This window comes from Dipodomys merriami, unplaced genomic scaffold (genome assembly GCF_024711535.1).
Source record: "Dipodomys merriami isolate MVZ:Mamm:240054 unplaced genomic scaffold, mDipMer1.0.p SCAF_24, whole genome shotgun sequence".
In the NCBI taxonomy this organism is placed as follows: Eukaryota; Metazoa; Chordata; class Mammalia; order Rodentia; family Heteromyidae; genus Dipodomys; species Dipodomys merriami.
In genome coordinates, this window is record NW_027203826.1 from 20,313,122 (window position 1) to 20,332,150 (window position 19,029).

The 19,029-nt window shown below is 40.1% G+C and overlaps 1 protein-coding gene across 1 annotated transcript in view; it reads right to left on the reverse strand.

Annotated features, from left to right (window-relative positions):
- Positions 1 to 19,029, reverse strand: part of Axdnd1 (axonemal dynein light chain domain containing 1) — a 70,351-nt gene that overhangs the window by 44,719 nt on the left and 6,603 nt on the right. The window contains exons 4-10 of the mRNA XM_070034364.1: positions 16,780 to 16,900; positions 14,790 to 14,875; positions 12,829 to 12,885; positions 11,972 to 12,074; positions 10,867 to 10,988; positions 5,444 to 5,584; positions 4,326 to 4,430 (exon numbers count right to left, since the gene is read on the reverse strand). Coding sequence (XP_069890465.1) covers positions 4,326 to 4,430; positions 5,444 to 5,584; positions 10,867 to 10,988; positions 11,972 to 12,074; positions 12,829 to 12,885; positions 14,790 to 14,875; positions 16,780 to 16,900 — 735 coding nt within the window. The remainder of the gene's footprint in view (positions 1 to 4,325; positions 4,431 to 5,443; positions 5,585 to 10,866; positions 10,989 to 11,971; positions 12,075 to 12,828; positions 12,886 to 14,789; positions 14,876 to 16,779; positions 16,901 to 19,029) is intronic.

The window sequence follows — 19,029 nt, forward strand, 5'->3', positions numbered from 1 at the left end:
ATCTATACTACTTGTATGAAAATTAGATAATTTTTAAATGACCCAATTTTTTTTTTTTTTTTTTTTTTTTTTTGTCAGTCACAGGGCTTGAACTCTGGGCCTGGGCACTGTCCCTCAGCTCTTCAGCTCAAGGCAGAGTAGCTAGGACTACAGGCGTGAGCCACCAGCGCCCAGCCCAAAATGACCCAAATTCATAACAATAAAAAGTTAAAAATTCAGAAACAACTTTAATGCCCCAACAAAAGAGAGACTGACCAGGTAAAATTCAATTTTTTATGTTATAAAATGACCCAAAAGCGGGGCGCCTGTAACCCTAGCTACTCAGAAGGCTGAGATCTAAGGATCAAGGTTCAAAGCCAGCCCAGGAAAGACCGTGAGACTCTTATCTCCAATAAACCACTCAGAAAACCGGAAGTGGTACTGTGGCTCAAGTGGTAGAGTGCTAGCCTTGAGCTGAAGAGCTCAGGGACAGCGCCTAGGCCCAGAGTTCAAGTCCCATGAACCGACAAAAAAAAAAAAAGATGACCCAAAATGCGAGGCCCTGGTGGCTAACACCTATATCCGAGCTACTCAGGGGGCTCAGATCTGAGGATCAAAGTTCAAAGCCAGCCTGGGAAAGAAGGTTTGTGAGACTCTTATCTCCAATTAAGCACTCAAAAAGACAGAGGTAAGGTTAACTCAAGAAGTAGAGCTCTAGGACTGGGAAGGTGGCTCAGTGGTAGAGTGCTTGCCTTGCATGCCTGAGGCCCTGGGTTCAATTCCTCAGTACCACATAAGCAAAAAGAAAAAAAGCCAGAAGTGGCGCTGTGGCTCAAGTGGTAGAGCACTAGCTTTGAGCTGAAGAGCTGAGGGACAGCGCCCAGGCCCAGAGTTCAGGCCCCACGACCGGACCCAAAAAAAAAAAAAAGAAGTAGAGCTCTAGTTTTGAGCAAAGAAAGCTCAGGGACAGCACCCAGGCTCTGAGTTCAAGTACTAGGACACATACTCATACACACACACACTCTTTCTCTCTCTCATTTTTTTTTCTCTCTGTCTCTCACACATACACCACACATACACCACAAAATGACCAAAAAAGTAAAATTAAATATTCAATTTGATTTTACTTTTATAAATAATCCATAAGTAAAAACAAATAATAAAAATATTAATAATAGTTAATTCTAGAAGAGTTACCTATGTTCGTTATTTTTCTATTGTGTTTCCATATTTTCAATTCTAAAATTTCAATTCTTTTTGTTTTTCTTTTTTGCCAATTCTGGGGCTTGAACTCAGTGCCTAGGCACTGTCCCTGAGCTTCTTTTGTTCAAGGCTACCACTCTACCACTTAGCCACAGCACCACTTCTGGCTTTTTCTGTTTATGTGATACTGAGGAATTAAACCCAGGGCTTCATGCATGCTAGGTAAGCACTCTACCACTAAGCCACTCTCCCAGCCTGGTCCCCTGCTTTTCTATTCTCTATCTTTTCTCATTTCTTTGACTCCATTATCCCTTCATGCTGTCCCAGGTTGCAAGTAGCAACAGTGCTCAGTAACACAAAAGAATTCTCTTTTAGTTAGTTAGGTAGGTAGGTAGGTAGGTAGGTAGGTAGTTAAGTGCCAGTCTTGGCCCCTGCCCCTGAGCTCTTTTTCCTCAAGGCTAATACTCTACCACCTGAGCCACAACTTCACTTTCAGCTTTTTTGTAGGTTTTTGTTTTTTGAGTATTTTATTGTAGATAAGAGTCTCATGGACTTTCCTGCCTGAGCTGACTTTGATCTTCAAATCTTAACCTCCTGAATAGCTAGGATTACAGTATGAGCCACTGGGCACCCAGATGGCTTATTTTATTTTTAAATTCCTACAACAAGTCTGTTTAGTGTTCTCTCTATGACAGGCACTGTTAAGAAAACAAAACAGGGCTAGGGTTTGTAGCTCACGTGGTAAAGCACTTTTATTTTTTTGCCATTCCTGGGGCTTGAACTCAGGGCCTGAGCACTGTCCCTGAGGACTCTTACCACTTGAGTCACAGCATCACTTCTGGCTTTTTCTGGTTATGTGGTACTGAGGAATTGAACCCAGGGCTTCATGCATGCTAGACAAGCACTCTACCACTTCCCAGCCCCAATATGGTCAAATAAATCTTCACTTTTTTTTTTTTTTTGGTCGGTAGTGGGACTTGAACTCTGGGCCTGGGCGCTGTCCCTCAGCTCTTCAGCTCAAGGCGAGCGCTCTACCACTTGAGCTACAGCGCCACTTCCGGTTTTCTTGTGGTTTATTGGAGATAGGAGTCTCACAGTCTCTCCTGCCCGGGCTGGCTTTGAACCGAGATCCTCAGATCTCAGCCTCCTGAGTAGCTAGGATTACAGGCGTGAGCCACCAGCGCCCGGCTAAATCTTCACTTTTTTATGTGAAGCAACAATAAACAATTAGAAAGGTAAAACATATTAAGTACCAATAGTGTAGTCAGACTAAATATACAGGTATGGTGTAATTTTAAATAGGGCCATGAAAATATAATAATGAGAAGATAACATTTGAGCAAAGAAATATCCAAAAGAGAGAGAAGGATGCCACACAGCTCTCTGCGTGCTCAAGAATCAGAGCCAGGCCAGTATGTCTGAAACAAAATAAAGAGAGTCAGAAAAGTTAGAATAGTAAGCCATTTTCAAAACATTGCCTTTCAAGCTACAATAGGAGGTACTGTACAATTTTTAGCAAAGAAATAACATTCTGAACTAAAGTAGATCATGTTGGCTAGTGTGTTGAGAATGAATGTAGTGGTTAGTATAAAGGAGAAAGACCTTTCTGAAGTTTTGGCAATGAACCAGACAAGAAATGAAAATGGCGATAATAAAAGGGTTGAAGATTCTGTATGTTAAGACAGGAAAATTGGGGGGAGGAGGGAAGAGTTAGGGAGGTAGGGAGAGAAGGGATGGGTAAGGGAAAAACAAAGGGGGGGGGTAACAATGCTCGATAGAAAATGTACTCATTACCTTACTCATATAACTGTAACCCCTCTGTACAGTATTTTTACAATAAAAAACATTTTTAAAAAATTGAGCCAAGTTGTCAGTGGCTCATGCCTGTAATCCTAGAGACTGAGGAGTCTGAGATCTGAGGTTCATGGCTCAAAGCCAGCCCGGCAGGAAACTCTGTGAGACTCTTATCTCCAATTAAGCACCAAAAAAAGCTAGAAGTGGAGCTGTACCTTAAGCACTACAGTGCTAGCCTTGAGCAAAAAAGCTCAGGGACGGGGCCGGGCTCGGAGTTTAAGCCCCAGTACCGGCACCAAAAAAGAAAAAAAAAAAAAAAAAAGGAAATTGATCAAATTTGCTGATGGAAATATCTGAGAGATTAAGGGAATCAATTAAGAATGAGTCAAAGATATGGAAACAACCCAGATGTCCCACCACAGATGAATGGATCCAAAATTGTGGTATCTATACCCAATGGAATATTATGCAACCATTAGAAATGACAAAATAATGGCATTTGCAGGGAGATGGATGGAGCTAGAAGAAATCAGGTTGAGCGAGGTAAGCCAAGATCAAAGAGACAAACGGTACACGGTCTCCCTGATAAGTGGATATTAAACCCAAAATGTTAGTTGATACGACAAAATTAACAGGACTTAAGAAACAAAGGACTTCCACTCATGTATGGTATATATGTGCACACCGGAGGGGAACCAGGAAGACGACACAGAACTAGAGGGAATCAGGGAAAAACATAACAACGGGACCCATCAGGTGCACTGGACATTGACCAAAATGAACTAAGCAACTTAATGGCAGTGATGGGAGGGAGGGAACAAGTGGGAAAGAGGGAACAGCTGATGCTATGCAAAACAAAAGAAATGCACATAGCACCCAATGTGGAAGAAATAACTGTATCGCAAAGCTCATAGAACTCATAAATGTTAGACTGTGATAGACAATTTGCTCCAGTAAAGTTAGAATGTGTTTGTGACTTTAACTGAGCATCACTATCCCACAATACTGTGAAATTTGGGGAATTATGTAACCACTTAATCACAATAAAAAAATTGAAAAAAAAAAAAAGAATGAGTCAAGGATTTGGGGCCTAGAAACTGGAATGTAGACTTGCCATTAACCAGGACAGCAAAGACTGCAATGCAACAGGACTGGGGATAAGAACAGAAATTCACTGGGCAGTTCCACTTAGATCTCTAATTGGAAATGTTGAGACTTCATTATATGAATCTGAAATTCAGGGAGAAGACTGAAGCTAGAGAAACAAACTCATGTTTGTAGAATTCAAGAAGTTAGTAGCATACCCATTTTTTCAGAAGTCCCCATAAAATAAACTTAAAGTGACTCACTTTGCATTCTTCTCAGCATCTAAAATAGCCTGTTCCAAATCCTTGCGGGCTTTGTCTGCTTCCTTTGTTAATTTTATATCATGTGCCCGAACCAGACAAAGTTCCCTGAAATAAAGGTAAGAAATTTCAAAATCTGGGGATTTCCAATAGTTTCTACCCAGGAAATTAGATTTGCCCTCAGCCCTCTTTTCAGTTCTAATATGTTAAAACTTCCTACTTTTTCTATCTCATAAATCAAATGAAGAAAATCAAGGGAATGTCCTGGATGAAATCTTGCCAGGTATGACAATGGAATCACACTGGTAGAAGGAAGAAATAAGATGGGGGAAGGCATCCTTTAGAACCATCTAGAACCAAAGCTGAAGCCCACTTTGCTCTACCTGACTCCTCCATCTGCTTTCCTGTTCTCTTTGTTTTATGTCTCTTCCTATCAAATATATACAAATATATACAATACAAATATATATCAAATATATACAGAGCTTTAATTTTGTGCTAAGCCATGTCTTCCATTTTTCTACATCAGTGTCTATAGTATCCAATTTTGTGTTTTTTTGTTTTGGGGGTTTTTTTTAGTGTTTTTTTTGGTCAGTCATGAAGCTTAAACTCTGGGCCTATGTGCTGTTCCTGAGCTCAGCTCATGGCTAGTGCTCTACCACTTGAGCCACAGCACCACTTACAGTTTCCTGGTAGTAAATTGGAGATGAGAGTCTCACAGAGTCTCTTGCTTGGGCTGGCTTTGAACCACAATCCTCAGATCTCAGTCTCCTGAGTAGTTAGGATTACAGGCATGAACCACCAGCACCCGGTTAATTTTTGTTCTTTTGAGACATCCTTGGCTGATTGCTCACATCTGTAATCCTAGCTACTCAGGAGGCTGAGATCTGAGGATTGCAGTTCAAAGCCAGCCTGGGCAGGCAAGTCTATGAGACTTTTATCCCCAATGCACCACCCGAAAACTGGAAATGGTGCTGTGGCTCAAGCTGAGGGAGAGCACCCAGGCCCGGAGTTCAAGCCCCATTACTGACAAAAAAAAGGAGACATGCTTGTGAATTTTTTTGCATTTAGGACAATCAATCAGTTTTTGTGTGTAGGATAATTACAGTCATAGTTTCTACCTGGTCAATTCTTCAATAACATGCTTGAAATTATACAGTTCTTCTAAAATGCGCTGGTCCATCACTCGTTGAGTCACCAAGTCTTTGTAGAAGTCAATCATCTGCCGGGCAATCTGGTCAAGCATCTGCACATACCTCTGTCTGCATGAGAAACGAGGGAAACAGGATATTAGACAAAAGAAAAAAAAAGAGGGAGACAGAAAATAGGCATGAAAGAAAGCAATGTTAGAAAACCAACATCCAAGCCAGGCGCCAGTGGCTCACACCTGTAATCCTAGTTACTCAGGAGGCTGAGATCTGAGGATCACGGTTCAAAGCCAACCCGGGCAGGAAAGTCCATGAGACTCTTATCTCAATAAACCACTAGAAAACCGGAAGTGGTGCTGTGGGGCTCAAGTGGTAGAGTGCTCTCCTTGGGCTGAAGAGCTGAGGAACAGTGCACACGCCCAGAGTTCAAGACCCATGACCAACAAAAAGAAAAAACGCAACTTTTTTTTAAGGTTCAAGACTGGGAATTGGTTCCTGCTGCTTTTACTTACTGGCTAGGCACTCTACCAACTGAGCCATGCTTCTAACCCCTAAAAACACCTTCTTTAGGTCTTTTTCTTCCCAACAACAACAACAACAACAGCAACAACAACAACACATACACAAATATTTTATAGATTTTTTAAAGTATATGTTGCCAGGCACTATTGGTTCATGCCTAATCCTAGCTACTCAGGAGGCTGAGATCTGAGGATCTCGGTTCAAAGCCAGCCTGGGCAGGAAAGTTTGTGAGACTCTTATCTCCAATAAACTACTAGAAAACCAGAAATGGTGCTGTGGCTCAAGTGGTAGACGCTCGCCTTGAGCTGAAGAGCACAAGGACAGCACCCAAGCCCAAAGTTCAAGTCCCACAACCAACAAAAAATAAAAATAAATAAATAAGTAAATAAACTACTCAGAAAAAGCAAGAAGTGAAGGAGTGGCTCAAGTGATAGAACACTAGCCTTGAGCAAAAGAAGTTCAGGGAAAGTGGTGCTGTGGCTCAAGTGGTAGAGCACTTGCCTTGAGCTGAAGAGCACAGGGACAACGCCCAAGCCCAGAGTTCAAGCCCCATGACCAACAAAAAAAAAAAAAAAAGTCAGAATTGGGCTGGGAAGGTGGCTCAGTGGTAGAGCGCTTGCCTTGCATGCATGAGGCCCTGGGTTCGATTCCTCAGCACCACATAAGCAAAAAGAAAAAAGCTGGAAGTGGGGCTGTGGCTCAAGTGGTAGAGCGCTAGCCTTGAGCTGAAGAGCTGAGGGACAGCGCCCAGGCCCAGAGTTCAGGCCCCACAACCAGACCAAAAAAAAAAAAAAAAGAAGTTCAGGGACAGTCTCTAAGCCCAGAGTTCAAGTCCCAGAACAGCAGGCACACACACGTGTGCATGTGCACACACAAACACAAACACACACACACACAAAAACTATGTTATATGATGCCAACCATATATCATTCTGAAATTGACAGAAGCAAACAAGCTGGACACAATGGCTCAAACCTGTAATCTTAGCTACTCGGAAGGTAGAGATCAGGTGATCATGGTTCAAGACCAGCTTGGGCATAAAAGTTCATAAGACTATGGGTGATATAGTTCATGCCAGTCATCCCAGTGACAAAGGGAAGTACAAACAATAAAATTGGCCTTAATGAAAGAATCTAGATCATGAGTATCTGTTTTCACATCAAGAGCCTTTGCATTTTTATATTTGAAATTTTTAAACAAAATATTAGAAATGAAGTGAAATAGGGCTGGGATGTAGCTCAGTGGCAAAGCGCTTGCCTAGCAAGTGCAACGTCCTGGGTTCGATCCCCAGTACCAAAAAAGAAAAGACAAAAAAAAAAAAAAAAGAAATGAAGTGAAATAAAGTCAAGTAACTCTAGTGTAAACCAAAAAGAATTATACTAGTACTCTTATTTCTATGTAATATGAGAGTTTGTTCAGCTCATATCCAATCTAAGAATTGTGCTTCTTCCTATAAAAATGTTTTCTATTCATGTGTTCTGTGAGATGGAAACATATGCTTGCATTTGGGAAATTATCTATCCAAATTCATTTCCTACTTTCCCTCAAATAGACTCTCCAATCTAACTTGTGACCTGAATAAACCTTACTGAACTGGGATCATTTCAGTTTCTTTCTAGTTCATTGCTATATCTCCCAAAGCCTCAGCTCATCCATTTAATCATTTGTTCAACAAATTTGTAAGCAAATGATTATCTCTGAGCTGAACACATAAGGGTTCCAATCAATGCCAAGTTACAGATGGATAAGGTTGAGACTCCCAAATCTAGAAGTAGTGGCTGACTCCAGATAATTAAAGGAGAAAGTCCTTGGTAGAAGAAGCATAGACATTCTGAATTCCTCCTGTAATGATGTGTTTGCCTGAGAAACACACATACAAATTAGAAAGCACTCGAGATAGAGAGGAAGCTACAGTAACAAGACAGAGAAGACCTTATTGGCAGACAGCAAGTATTCTCCAGGGTCTGGTGTTACCATTGGCTGGGGACTTCTACTGGATGTTCATAACCATCTTGTAAACAGGGAGGATTCTGCAAATGACAGGATGTAGAAGAGCAGAAATCCTCTCCACTGAGTGCTTCCTAGATCTTCAAAAGAGCTCCTACAATGAGGAAATGCTGGGCTCTGCAGAGTGCTTCACCAGTCCATATCACACTGCTAATTCTCATTTACTTTGTACTTTAATCCCATCTTTACTCTAAATCTTAGCTTTTAGAGCACTTGTATCTGTAGTACTTTGAATTTAGCAATTGTTTAAATTGGTCTCCCTGGCATCTGGCTGGATTTTTCTTTTCTTTTCTTTTTTTTTTGGGGGGGGGGGGTCCGGTCATGGGGCCTGAACTCTGGGCCTGCGCGCTGTCCCTCAGCTCTTCAGCTCAAGGTTAGGCTCTACCACTTGAGCCCCAGCGCCACTTCCGGCTTTTTTCTTTTTGCTTATGTGGTGCTGAGGAATCGAACCCAGGGCCTCAAGCATGCAAAGCAAGCGCTCTACCACTGAGCCACGTTCCCAGCCCGATTTTTCTTATTTTTGCTTTGATTTGTCTGTCCCTTTCTGTTTAGACTTTCTGAGATGTGACTCCACCCTATTTTGGCCACTAAAACTTAACTCCTGAAATCAGCTGGAATAGTCCTCTCCAAACCTGCCCCTTATGAGGGGAAAGTTTGTACTTTAATTTGAATGGTAAATACTGCCCCCCCCACCAGGCCTGTGTGTTTAAAGGCTTGGTCTGCAGTGTGGTACCCCAAGGAGGTAGAAGAATCTTTAGGAGGTGGGGCCTAATGGAGGTCTTTAGGTTACTGAGCATATGTCCTTAGAGGGGATAATGGAATCCCAGCCTCTTCTTTGTCTCTTATGCTTCCTAGTAGGACATGTGTTTTAAACTACCATGCACTCTTGCCATGGTGCACTGCCTCATTATAGCTCCCCAAACAAAGGGGCCAACCAATCATAGATCAGAAACTACAAAAACGTGAGCCAAAATGAACCTTTACCCTTTTATTTTTATTTTTTACAGTATCAGGGTTTAAAGACAGGGCTGATATGCTTGCTAGCCATGCCTCCAGCCTTACTTTTTGCTGCTTATTTTGGAGGCAGCATCTCATGGACTTTTCTGCCCAGGCTGGCTTCAAATTGTAATCCTCTGTATTTCAGTCTCCTGAATAGCTAGGATTATAGGCATGAGCCATCAGCACCCAGCTGAACCTTTATTCTGTCACCCACCTCAGGTATTTCATTATAGTGGCAGAGAGCTGACCAACACAGTTGGTACAGACTGTTAGTCATATATTTCTTTTGCCTTGCTTCTTCATCTATCACTCTTGGTTGTCCTTTGATTGACAACTCAGACCTCAGTTGTCCCTATTCTCATTCTTACTCAGCACTTCTCAGCTTCTAGTGATGTTCTAACTACTCATTTCTAGCTAATCTTAACCATGCTCTTATTAATGGCTTTGTTTCTAAGCTTCCAGAACTCCCAGACTACAGCAAAACTGACAATGTTAATTCCTATTTAGAAGAAACTGATATTCAGAAAGATCTAGTAATGTCCCTCTATTTTGACAATTTAACAAAGGTATCCTTATTCTGCTATTTCTTTTATCATTTTAGAGATGATCATAGTCATAAGAAGAAAAATTATAGTAACAATACTATTTATCATCATCATTGATAATAACATTTATTGAACAACTACTGTGATTTCATTTAAACCTCATTATAATCCTGTGAAACATGACATTACTTGGCACATACTTGGCATTCATTGATTTATAAATGAACAAATGGGTTAGTGAAATTGTCCTAGAAGCTATAACCTTTACTTACAGATAAGAAAAACCCAGCCTCTTTCCAATTGAAAAAGTAAAATCGTCTATAAAATGCAAATTATGAGTGGGACACTGATGGCTTATACCACCGGCTATACAGAAGGCTGAAGTCTGAGGATCACAGTTTATAGCCAGTCAGGGCAAGAAGTCCAAGAGATTCTTATCTCCAATTAACTACCCAAAAGCTGGAAGTGGAACTGTGGCTCAAGTGGTAGAGTACCAGCCTTGAGCAAAAAAGCCAACGAGGAGCAGAAGTTCAAGTCCCAGTACCCTCTCAAAAAAAAGGGGGGGAGGGGAATTACATCTCTTTTTTTTTTGCGGGGGGGGGGGAGGTTAGTTGTGGGGCTTGAACTTGGCCTGAGTGCTGTCCCTCAGCCCTTCAGCTCAAGGCAAGTGCTCTATTACTTGAGCCACAGCGCCACTTCTGGTTTTCAGGTGGTTAATTGGAGATAAGAGTCTCACAGACTTTCCTGCCTGGGCTGGCTTTGAACGTGATCCTCAGATGTCAGCCTCTTGAATAGCTAGGATTACAGTCGTGAGCCACTGGGACCTGGCTACATTTCTTATCAGTAAAACAAAAAACTGTATTTTTGTGGACTTCTCAAAAGTAGACATAAACACAATTGTAATATAAAACTCAAAACTATGTGTGTGGAAACATACAGTAAATCTCATTCTTTTGTATAATGAATTTGTGTTAATAATTGTAATTGCTGCTGGTAGCTTACATCTGAAATCCTAGCTACTCAGGAGGCTGAGATCTGAGGATCATAATTCGAAGACAGCCAGGGCAGGAAAGTCTGTGACACTCTTAACTCCAATAAACCACTCAGAAAATCGGAAGTGGCACTGTGACTCAAGTGGTAGAGAGCTAGCCTTGAGCTGAAGAGCTGAAGGACAGCTCCCAGACCCAGAGTTCAAGTCCCACAACCAACAGATCTCAGCCTCCTGAGTAGCCAGGATTACAGGCATGAGCCACCAGGTCCCAGCTTATAATTGCAATTTATAATATACAAAGGAGATAGGAAGATTCTGATGATAGTTCAACCTGATCTTGGATAGCAGCTCTCCCCTGTCTGCACAGTCCACGCTGACTTGTCGAATAAGTTCATGAAACACTGTATTGTAAATGGCCTGTTCCTTCTTCAACACATGTAGTAGCTGGTGCATCTGGGAGAAGATAAAGTAATCAGCACTTACCACAGTCTTACCAGTAAAAATTGTCTTACAAACTAAGTACACCAAATGTGAACACGTTTTAGTAACATCTGATTTACTTCACTTCATTAAAAAAATTATATAATGTTTTATTCTATCTAGTTTTGTACATTTTAATATGGTGCCCAAAAAGGGTCACATTACCACCACTATGTTATATCTGCCCCAAGATACAAAACTTGCCAGGTGCTGGTGGCTCATGCCTATCACCTTGCTACTTAGAAGGCTGAGATTTGAGGATCATTGCTCAAAGCCATCCTGGGAAATTAAATCCATGACACTCTTATCTCCAACAAGGCACCAAAAAAAACAGAAATGGAGCTGTGGCTCAAATAGCAGAGTGCCACCCTTGAGCAAAATGGTTCAGGGACAGTGCCCAGGCTCTTAGTTCAAGCAATACAAAACCTGAATCTAATCTTGAGTATATAGACAAATAAAAACTGAGAAAAACTGAAAACTGGCTGTGTAACTGCAAAATATCAAGGTCGAGAAAATTAAGGAGACTGGCATCCATGGCTCATACTATAACCCTAGCTACTCAGGAGGCTGAGATCTGAGGATCGCAGTTCAAAGCCAGCCCCGGAAGGAAAGTCTGTGAGACACAAATCTCCAATAAACCACCAGAAAACCAGAATTGGTACTGTGGGTCAAGTGGTAGAGCACTAGCCTTGAGCTGAAGAGCTGAGGGACAGCACTCAGGCCAAGTTCAAGCCCCACTACCAAACAAAAACAAAAACAAAAAAGATCCCTACAAAGGGATAAACCTATTCCTAGTATTCTCTTTAATTTACCAATTTAGAAATTGAGACAGAAATACATTAAATGATTTGCCCAAAGTCACTGTTAATAAATGTAGAGTCAAGATTTCAATCCAGGCACTCTGCCACCAGAGAACAGACTCCTCACCACTAATTTAGTTGCACTGAGTTAGTTACCTTGGTTGGTCCTGTGTATTCCTTACTTTCTATACCAGCTTTCTCTAGCATTGAGTCCATCACATCATTCAGCTGGATCACTTCAACTCTTTTATTAGGTTTCCTGGAAGATTAAGGTGGCAGACGGCTATAATTAACATTACATAGATATTCCACAAATAGAAAGAATATAGTATGTGTAAAGCAAAAATATACTATGAAATGTTAATGGAATTTTAATGGTAAGAAAACTTGGCAGAGCTTTATTGGGTAAGCAAGCAAACAGACAAGCAGGCAAACAGACAAGCAAAAAGGCAGGGGCACACTCTAACAGAGTATGGGTGCTCTCAAAGGGAAAGACCTGTTAATGGTATTTTAAAGCATGGGAAGGTGGCTCAGTGGTAGAGTGCTTGCCTTGCATGCCTGAGGCCCTGGGTTCAATTCCTCAGCACCACATAAGCAAAAAAGAAAAAAGCTGGAAGTGGTGCTGTGGCTCAAGTGGTAGAGCGCTAGCCTTGAACTGAAGAGCTGAGGAACAGCGTTCAGGCCCCACGACCGGACCAAAAAAAAAAAAAAAAAACAGAGAGAGAAGAAAGGAAAAGATTGTGGCAAAATGGAGAACTACTAATGGTTCAGCTAAAAGCATTTCATAGTATATAAATACTTCACTATATAGATTTGAATATAACTAGACACATGGAACCACTGTAGATGACTGCAGTGTAAATCACTGCAATTTTTATCTTTGTTCTCTTCTACAATTTTAAGATTTTTTGTTGCATAAAATAAAACTTTTGTTTAAGAAATTATCAAAAAAGAAATATAAGTACACACAATTTATTTTTTCTCATAAATGTTTTAGAAAACAAACTACTTACATAGACGGGAAGAGTAACAGTCTGTTTTCACTATCTGTGAGAAGAGTTGTGTATTTACTACAATAAATAAGAGGAAGTAAGTATTATTTCAAGAAAATATTCTGGGAATCCCCAGCATCCCAAAAAAGAAAGGCAGCAAGGAAAAAAAGGAAGGAGGAAAGGAAATACTTTGGTATGTTTATCAGCACATCTAGTACTCAGAATCTTGATTTCTTTTTTTTTTTTTAATTTTTTTATTGTAAAGATACTATACAGAGGGTTATAGTTACATGAGTGAGGTAATGAGTACACTTCCTCTTGAACATTGTTACCCCCTCCATTGTTTTCCCCCTACAGAATCTTGATTTCTAAGTACTATTCTTCACTAAAAGTATTTCCTAAAGACATGATTTATGGTAAACTTAAGCCCTCATGAAATTAGTAAGGTTGGAGGCAATCAAAAAGGTCCATCATTTACATATAAGTTCATACATATCCAGATATCCACAGACATCTATAAACATAGTTACAATGATATCATTTTGGAACATTTTTAGGTAAAAAGGAAAATTAGTCATATTCCCTTGTATGCAAAAATATAAAAGTTTCCTGATTCATTAAAAAATCTCTTTCAGGGGCTGGGAAGGTAGCTCAGTGGTAGAGCGCTTGCCTTGCAAGCCTGAGGCCCTGGGTTTGATTCCTCAGCACCACATAAGCAAAAAGAAAAAAACTGGAAGTGGCGCTGTGGCTTAAGTGGTAGAGCGCTAGCCTTGAGCTGAAGAGCTGAGGGACAGCGCCCAGGCCCAGAGTTCAAAAAAAAAAAAAAAATCTCTTTCAACCTTTTCAAAAGTGGAAGGACAGAGAACCAGGTGTGGTGGTACATGTGTGTAATACCAACACATTAGGAACTTAAGCAAAAAGATGGAGAGTGTAAGACCATTCTGGGCTGCATAGTGAAATCCTGCCTCAAAAAAAGAAATAATATAGTTACTCCCCAAAAATGAGTTCCATGTAGTTGTCTTTGGCAAAAACATTGGAAATGCTATATGACACACATTGGATACAATCTGGAGAAAGAGAAACTTTGGATACTTTATTCTAAAACCTAATCCATTTTTATGCACTTTGAAACATCCAAGTGTTGTTTCAGAAAATAAAGACAAGATCCCATACTGGATTCCATAAATAGAAACCAATGAAAACAATATGATTCATCTGCAAGAGTACAGCATGTATTATGAAATCCTGGCTACCTTCTGTAGAATCTATGTGTGTTCATTGTTTCAAAATTCTTTTTAAGGAACATAGTCCAAGTTTTTATTTTTATTTTTTATTTTTTGGGTCCGGTCATGGTGCTTGAACTCTGGGCCTGGGTGCTGTCCCTCAGCTCTTCAGCTCAAGGCTAGCGCTCTACCACTTGAGCCACAGTGCCACTTCTGGCTTTTTTCTTTTTGCTTATGTGGTACTGAGGAATGGAACCCAGGGCCTCAGGCATGCAAGGCAAGCACTCTACCACTGAGCCACCTTCCCAGTCCATGTTTTTAATAAGTTCCAAAAATTCAAAAGCCATTGTCATGAAAAGATAAAGAACAATTTAATTATGAAAATTCCGAACTCCTCTATTGGGAGGTAGCACTTGAGTTTAGATCTCAGGACAAATATTCGATCACTAGAGTCATGCCTTCAGGCACTTTTTGCTTTTTAGTTTTCTCAGGGATTTGCTGTTCCATTTAATAGTCTCATGCTTAAGGCTGGTCTCAGATTATAGTCTTCCCATCTAAACCTCCTCTGTAGCTGAGATGACAGGAGTAAAGACACTACACAGGAAGTTTTCAGTCCTTTCAGTAGTCTTTAATATCTTTCTAAAGTTGTGTTAGGGCATCTAGGAACCCATGAACACAAGTGTACTGCCCATGGGCTCCTCTATGCAAGGAAAGCCAGAAATAGCAGATGAAATATTCGTTATATACCATGGTACTTACTCATCGTAACACTCCAAACCTGAAACTCCTGTATTTGACACGATATGAAATTCTTCAGGAATCAAAGTATCTGTTAATGTCTTTGGCTTAAAACAAACAAATAAAAATTACCCCGTTAATACATGAAAAAACTGAGTTACACAATTTGTGTGTGTGTGTGTGTGTGTGTGTGTGTGTGTGTGTGTGTGTGTGTGTGTGTGTGTGTGTGTGTGTGTGTGTGTGTGTGTGTGTGTGTGTGTGTGTGTGTGTGTGTGTGTGTGTGTGTGTGTGTGTGTACTATTTACCAAGTTGATTTTGATTTGAGAACTAACAATATTAGCAATGTAGGTCACAACAAGTGACCAAAAAAAAGCTTTAAGCAGAAAATGCACATTAAAAATAAACATAAACTTGAAAACTACCTTAGTTTGAGTATAACTTTCTTGGTGTCTGAAGGGTGGTCTGGTTCTAGGACCCCCATACATATACCCAACTCTGCAGATGATTCAGGTCCTTGTATAAATTGGTGCTGTTTTTAGAGATAGCCCATACACTGATCTCATTTACTTTAAATGGTCTCTAGGTTGCTAATATAAAGTAAAACTTTGAGAATGACAAGGAAAAGCACAATACAGATGCAACTGTTTTTCAAATATTTTCTATGTATAGATGGTGTTTGAGGTATAGAGGGCAAGTTGTATTCATTAACTCTTTGCTTTTTAAGTTCAGTACGAAGCTTACTATTCTGCTTACAAGATATCAAAGATAAGAATTCAACCACCTTATATATGGATTTCTACGGAGAAGGGGTATCTAATCTGTCACACTGATTAAAGCAATAACTGTGAGTTGAAAAACAGTTTAAATATCTTTTTTGCCAGATTTAGTTCACTTTATTTTTTAAATCGTGTTGTAAAGGTGATATACAGAGGGGTTACAGTTATATAAGTCAGGTAATGAGTACATTTCTTTTTGAGCAGTGTCACCTCTTCCTTCATTTTCTCCCAGTTTTTCCCCTCCAAACCCCTTTCCCCTGCAGTTTGCATGGTTGATTCCCAACATAGTGTAGTGATTATCACTGAAGAATTGGTTCACCCTTTGCCCCACTGTTTCTGTGCTCCTCTTTTCCTCCCCAGATCAGACAGACTTATGTACAAGACAAAGGGTACAGAAGTAAAAATTATCTTTGATCTTTTCCTGCTAAATACTCTTTTTATCCAGGTACAGTGGCTTATGCCTGTAATCCTAGCTACTCAGGAGATCTGAAGATCATAGTGTGAAGCCAGTCCAGGCAGGAAAGTCCACCAGACTCTTATCTCCAATAAACTACTCAGAAAAATCCAGAAGTGGCACTGTAGTTCATAGCTCAAGTAGTAGAGTGCTAGCCTTAAGCAAAAGCAGCTCAGGGACAGACCCCAGGCTCAGAGTTCAAGCCCCAGGACTGGTAATAAATAAACAAATACTCTTTTTCAGAAAAAAAAAAATTAGAGCTAGAGGCATGGCTTGAAGGATAAGGCATTTAGCTATAAACATGTAAGCCAAATGAGAATATAAGGACCAGAGTTGAAGTCCCAGTACCAGCAAAAGGAAAAAAAAAGAAGGAAAGAGGGAAGGAGGAGATAGGTAGACATATAGAGATGATAGCTAGACAAACAGACAGAGACAGTCAGAGACAGACAGACAGACAGACAGAGACAGACAGACAGACAGACAGATAGATAGTAGATAGATAGATAGATAGATAGATAGATAGATAGATAGATAGATAGATAGATAGATAGATATAGATAGATATAGATAGATAGTAGATAGAGGCTTGGGGTTCCAGGGCTAGCATGATTGCCTAGTAAGCATGAAGCCCTGAGTTCAAATCTCTATGCCACACACAAAAAAAATAAAGAGTTAGAAAACACTATAAAGGCAGATACGCAATGTAGACTGTCACAGAATTATTTCTTTATCTTGGAGAAATTATTTAAAAGGTAGAGAAAGTTATTGTCAACTATATTACCTTATGAGGCACAATGACACCATCATGTGACTGTATGGACCGGCCAATACGTGGGGGACAAAGTTCATTCTCCTTAGCCACTCCTTTTACATACTTAACATCATAAAGAAAAGAAATATCTCTAAAAATAAGAAAAAAGTATTTTAAAAAGTAAAATTTCTATCTGATAAAATAGAAGTAAGATACCCACCTATCCTACTTGTGGGCAAAATGGTCATTTAAGTGAGCCCATCTGACCTCCTTTCCTAGAACTTCGTACTTCACTGAGCCATTAGACATGAATTTCCCTCACGTTCTAGCTCTTCTCTACACACAATTTCCATTCACCTCACAAGCTCTTTGCCTTCAGTCTCATGGTTATTCCTTCCTTCCACTTAAATGCTTGATTCTATCTGGCTCACCTCCTCAGAGACCTCATTCTACTCACTAAAATTTCTAAAACAGTCCTCTTGATCATAATAAGTATTTTCCCTTTCTAAAAAGTGTCTCTTGATCCAGGAGCGGTGGCTCATGCTAGTAATCCTAGATACTTGAGAGGCAGAGATTATAAAGAGACCAGCCAGGGCAGAGAAAGTTCCACTAAAGTTCCAATAAATGTTGGGCACAATGATACGCACCTACCATCTAGCTATTCATGAAATGTTAATAGTATCAGAATCCTGTCCAGTCTGGGCAAAAGCAAGACCCTATCTGAAAAATATTTAAAGCAAAATAGGACTGGGGAGGTAGTTCAAGTGGCAGAGCATCTACCTGGCAAGTATGAGACCCTAAGTTCAAATCCCAGAACCACACACACACACACACACAAAAAAAAAAAACTTTCCTTCATCATGATTGCTGTTGTGATATCACTTTCTACTAAATGTCAATTGAAATTTTGTTGCCATTTGATGTCTGCCTATACCTCTCTTCTGAAATCATTCCCCAAAAGGCTGATAATGACTTTTCCTTGACAAGTCAAATAATCATTAGCAATTCTGGTCTACTGCTCACATGTCTGGTTATAACAGAAAAGACCAGCAAATCTGTGTATAGCCTTTTTTCCCTTAGAACTGGGTTTGAAGTCAGGGCCTTGAATACATTAACCAACTATTCTACTATTTGAGTCATACCCCCAGTCCAATTTACATATATTTTTTACTTGACAAAAACCACCCGCAGCAAATTCAAAAACTTAAATCTACAAAATGAGAAGATATATTTCCAGGCCAAATCACTAACAAAGAGATGGATTCCTTAAAAAGTATTCTATAACTAGAAATGGACCATCAATTCAACAGCAAACTAAGCAATTTCCAAAAAAAAGAAACATAAATACCTCTTAAACATATGAAAACATATTCACATATAAGCAAATGCAAATAGATCTTAAACAAACAGAATACTGTTGACTTGTGCACTTTAAGAGAAATATAAATTAAAACAATCCAGACATACAAATTTTTACCCAATAAATTGTCAATGATGAAGCTATAATCATCAAAAATTATTTTTTTAAAAAATTGGCAATGAAAAAAAGGTTGGGACAGCCAGGAGGAGTGGCTCAAGGGTATAAATGCTATTTGGGAGGCCAAGATAAGAGGGTTGAGGTTCAAATCTAGTCTAGACAAAAGGAAAAAAAAAGTTTTCAAGACTCTATCTCAACCAATGGCTGGGCATGGTGGTATATACCTATTATCCCAAGTTACAGAGGAAGCACAATGGTTAGTGTGGTTCTGTATCTTATCATTTCATCAACACTAGTGAAATAAGGACAGGGGGTCTGACTAGCACCATCTTAGCAATGTAGTGGATGATAGAGAATTGGTTCAACTGGCACATTCTTGTCTTCTTGGTGGATGAAGGTGTAGTCCCACCCTCAGGTGATGGGCATGCCTGAATTCCTAGAGGTGGGGCAAGGATTTGATCAATAGGCAACTGGACCTACCAGTCCTTGCCATGAACTCAAGAAACTCTCAAGCTCCCTGTGACTCTGTCCCTGATCATGAACCAATTATTTAGGTGCAGACCAGCTCAGCTGCCACTTCGCACCAGGCCTAGTGTTTCCTGACTCTCCTCACGTCACCATACCATCTGACTTCAGCTCTCCATTGGAACTGATCAGGTTTGTTGGGACTGTTTTTCTGCTCTTTCTTTACCCTCCTATCCTCATCGCTGTTTCTAACAAGATTAAGTATATTTGAAGCTGCAAGTTTTGGGGGATATGTGTCCACTTGCAATCACTGGCTTTCTAATAAAGACTCTCGATTA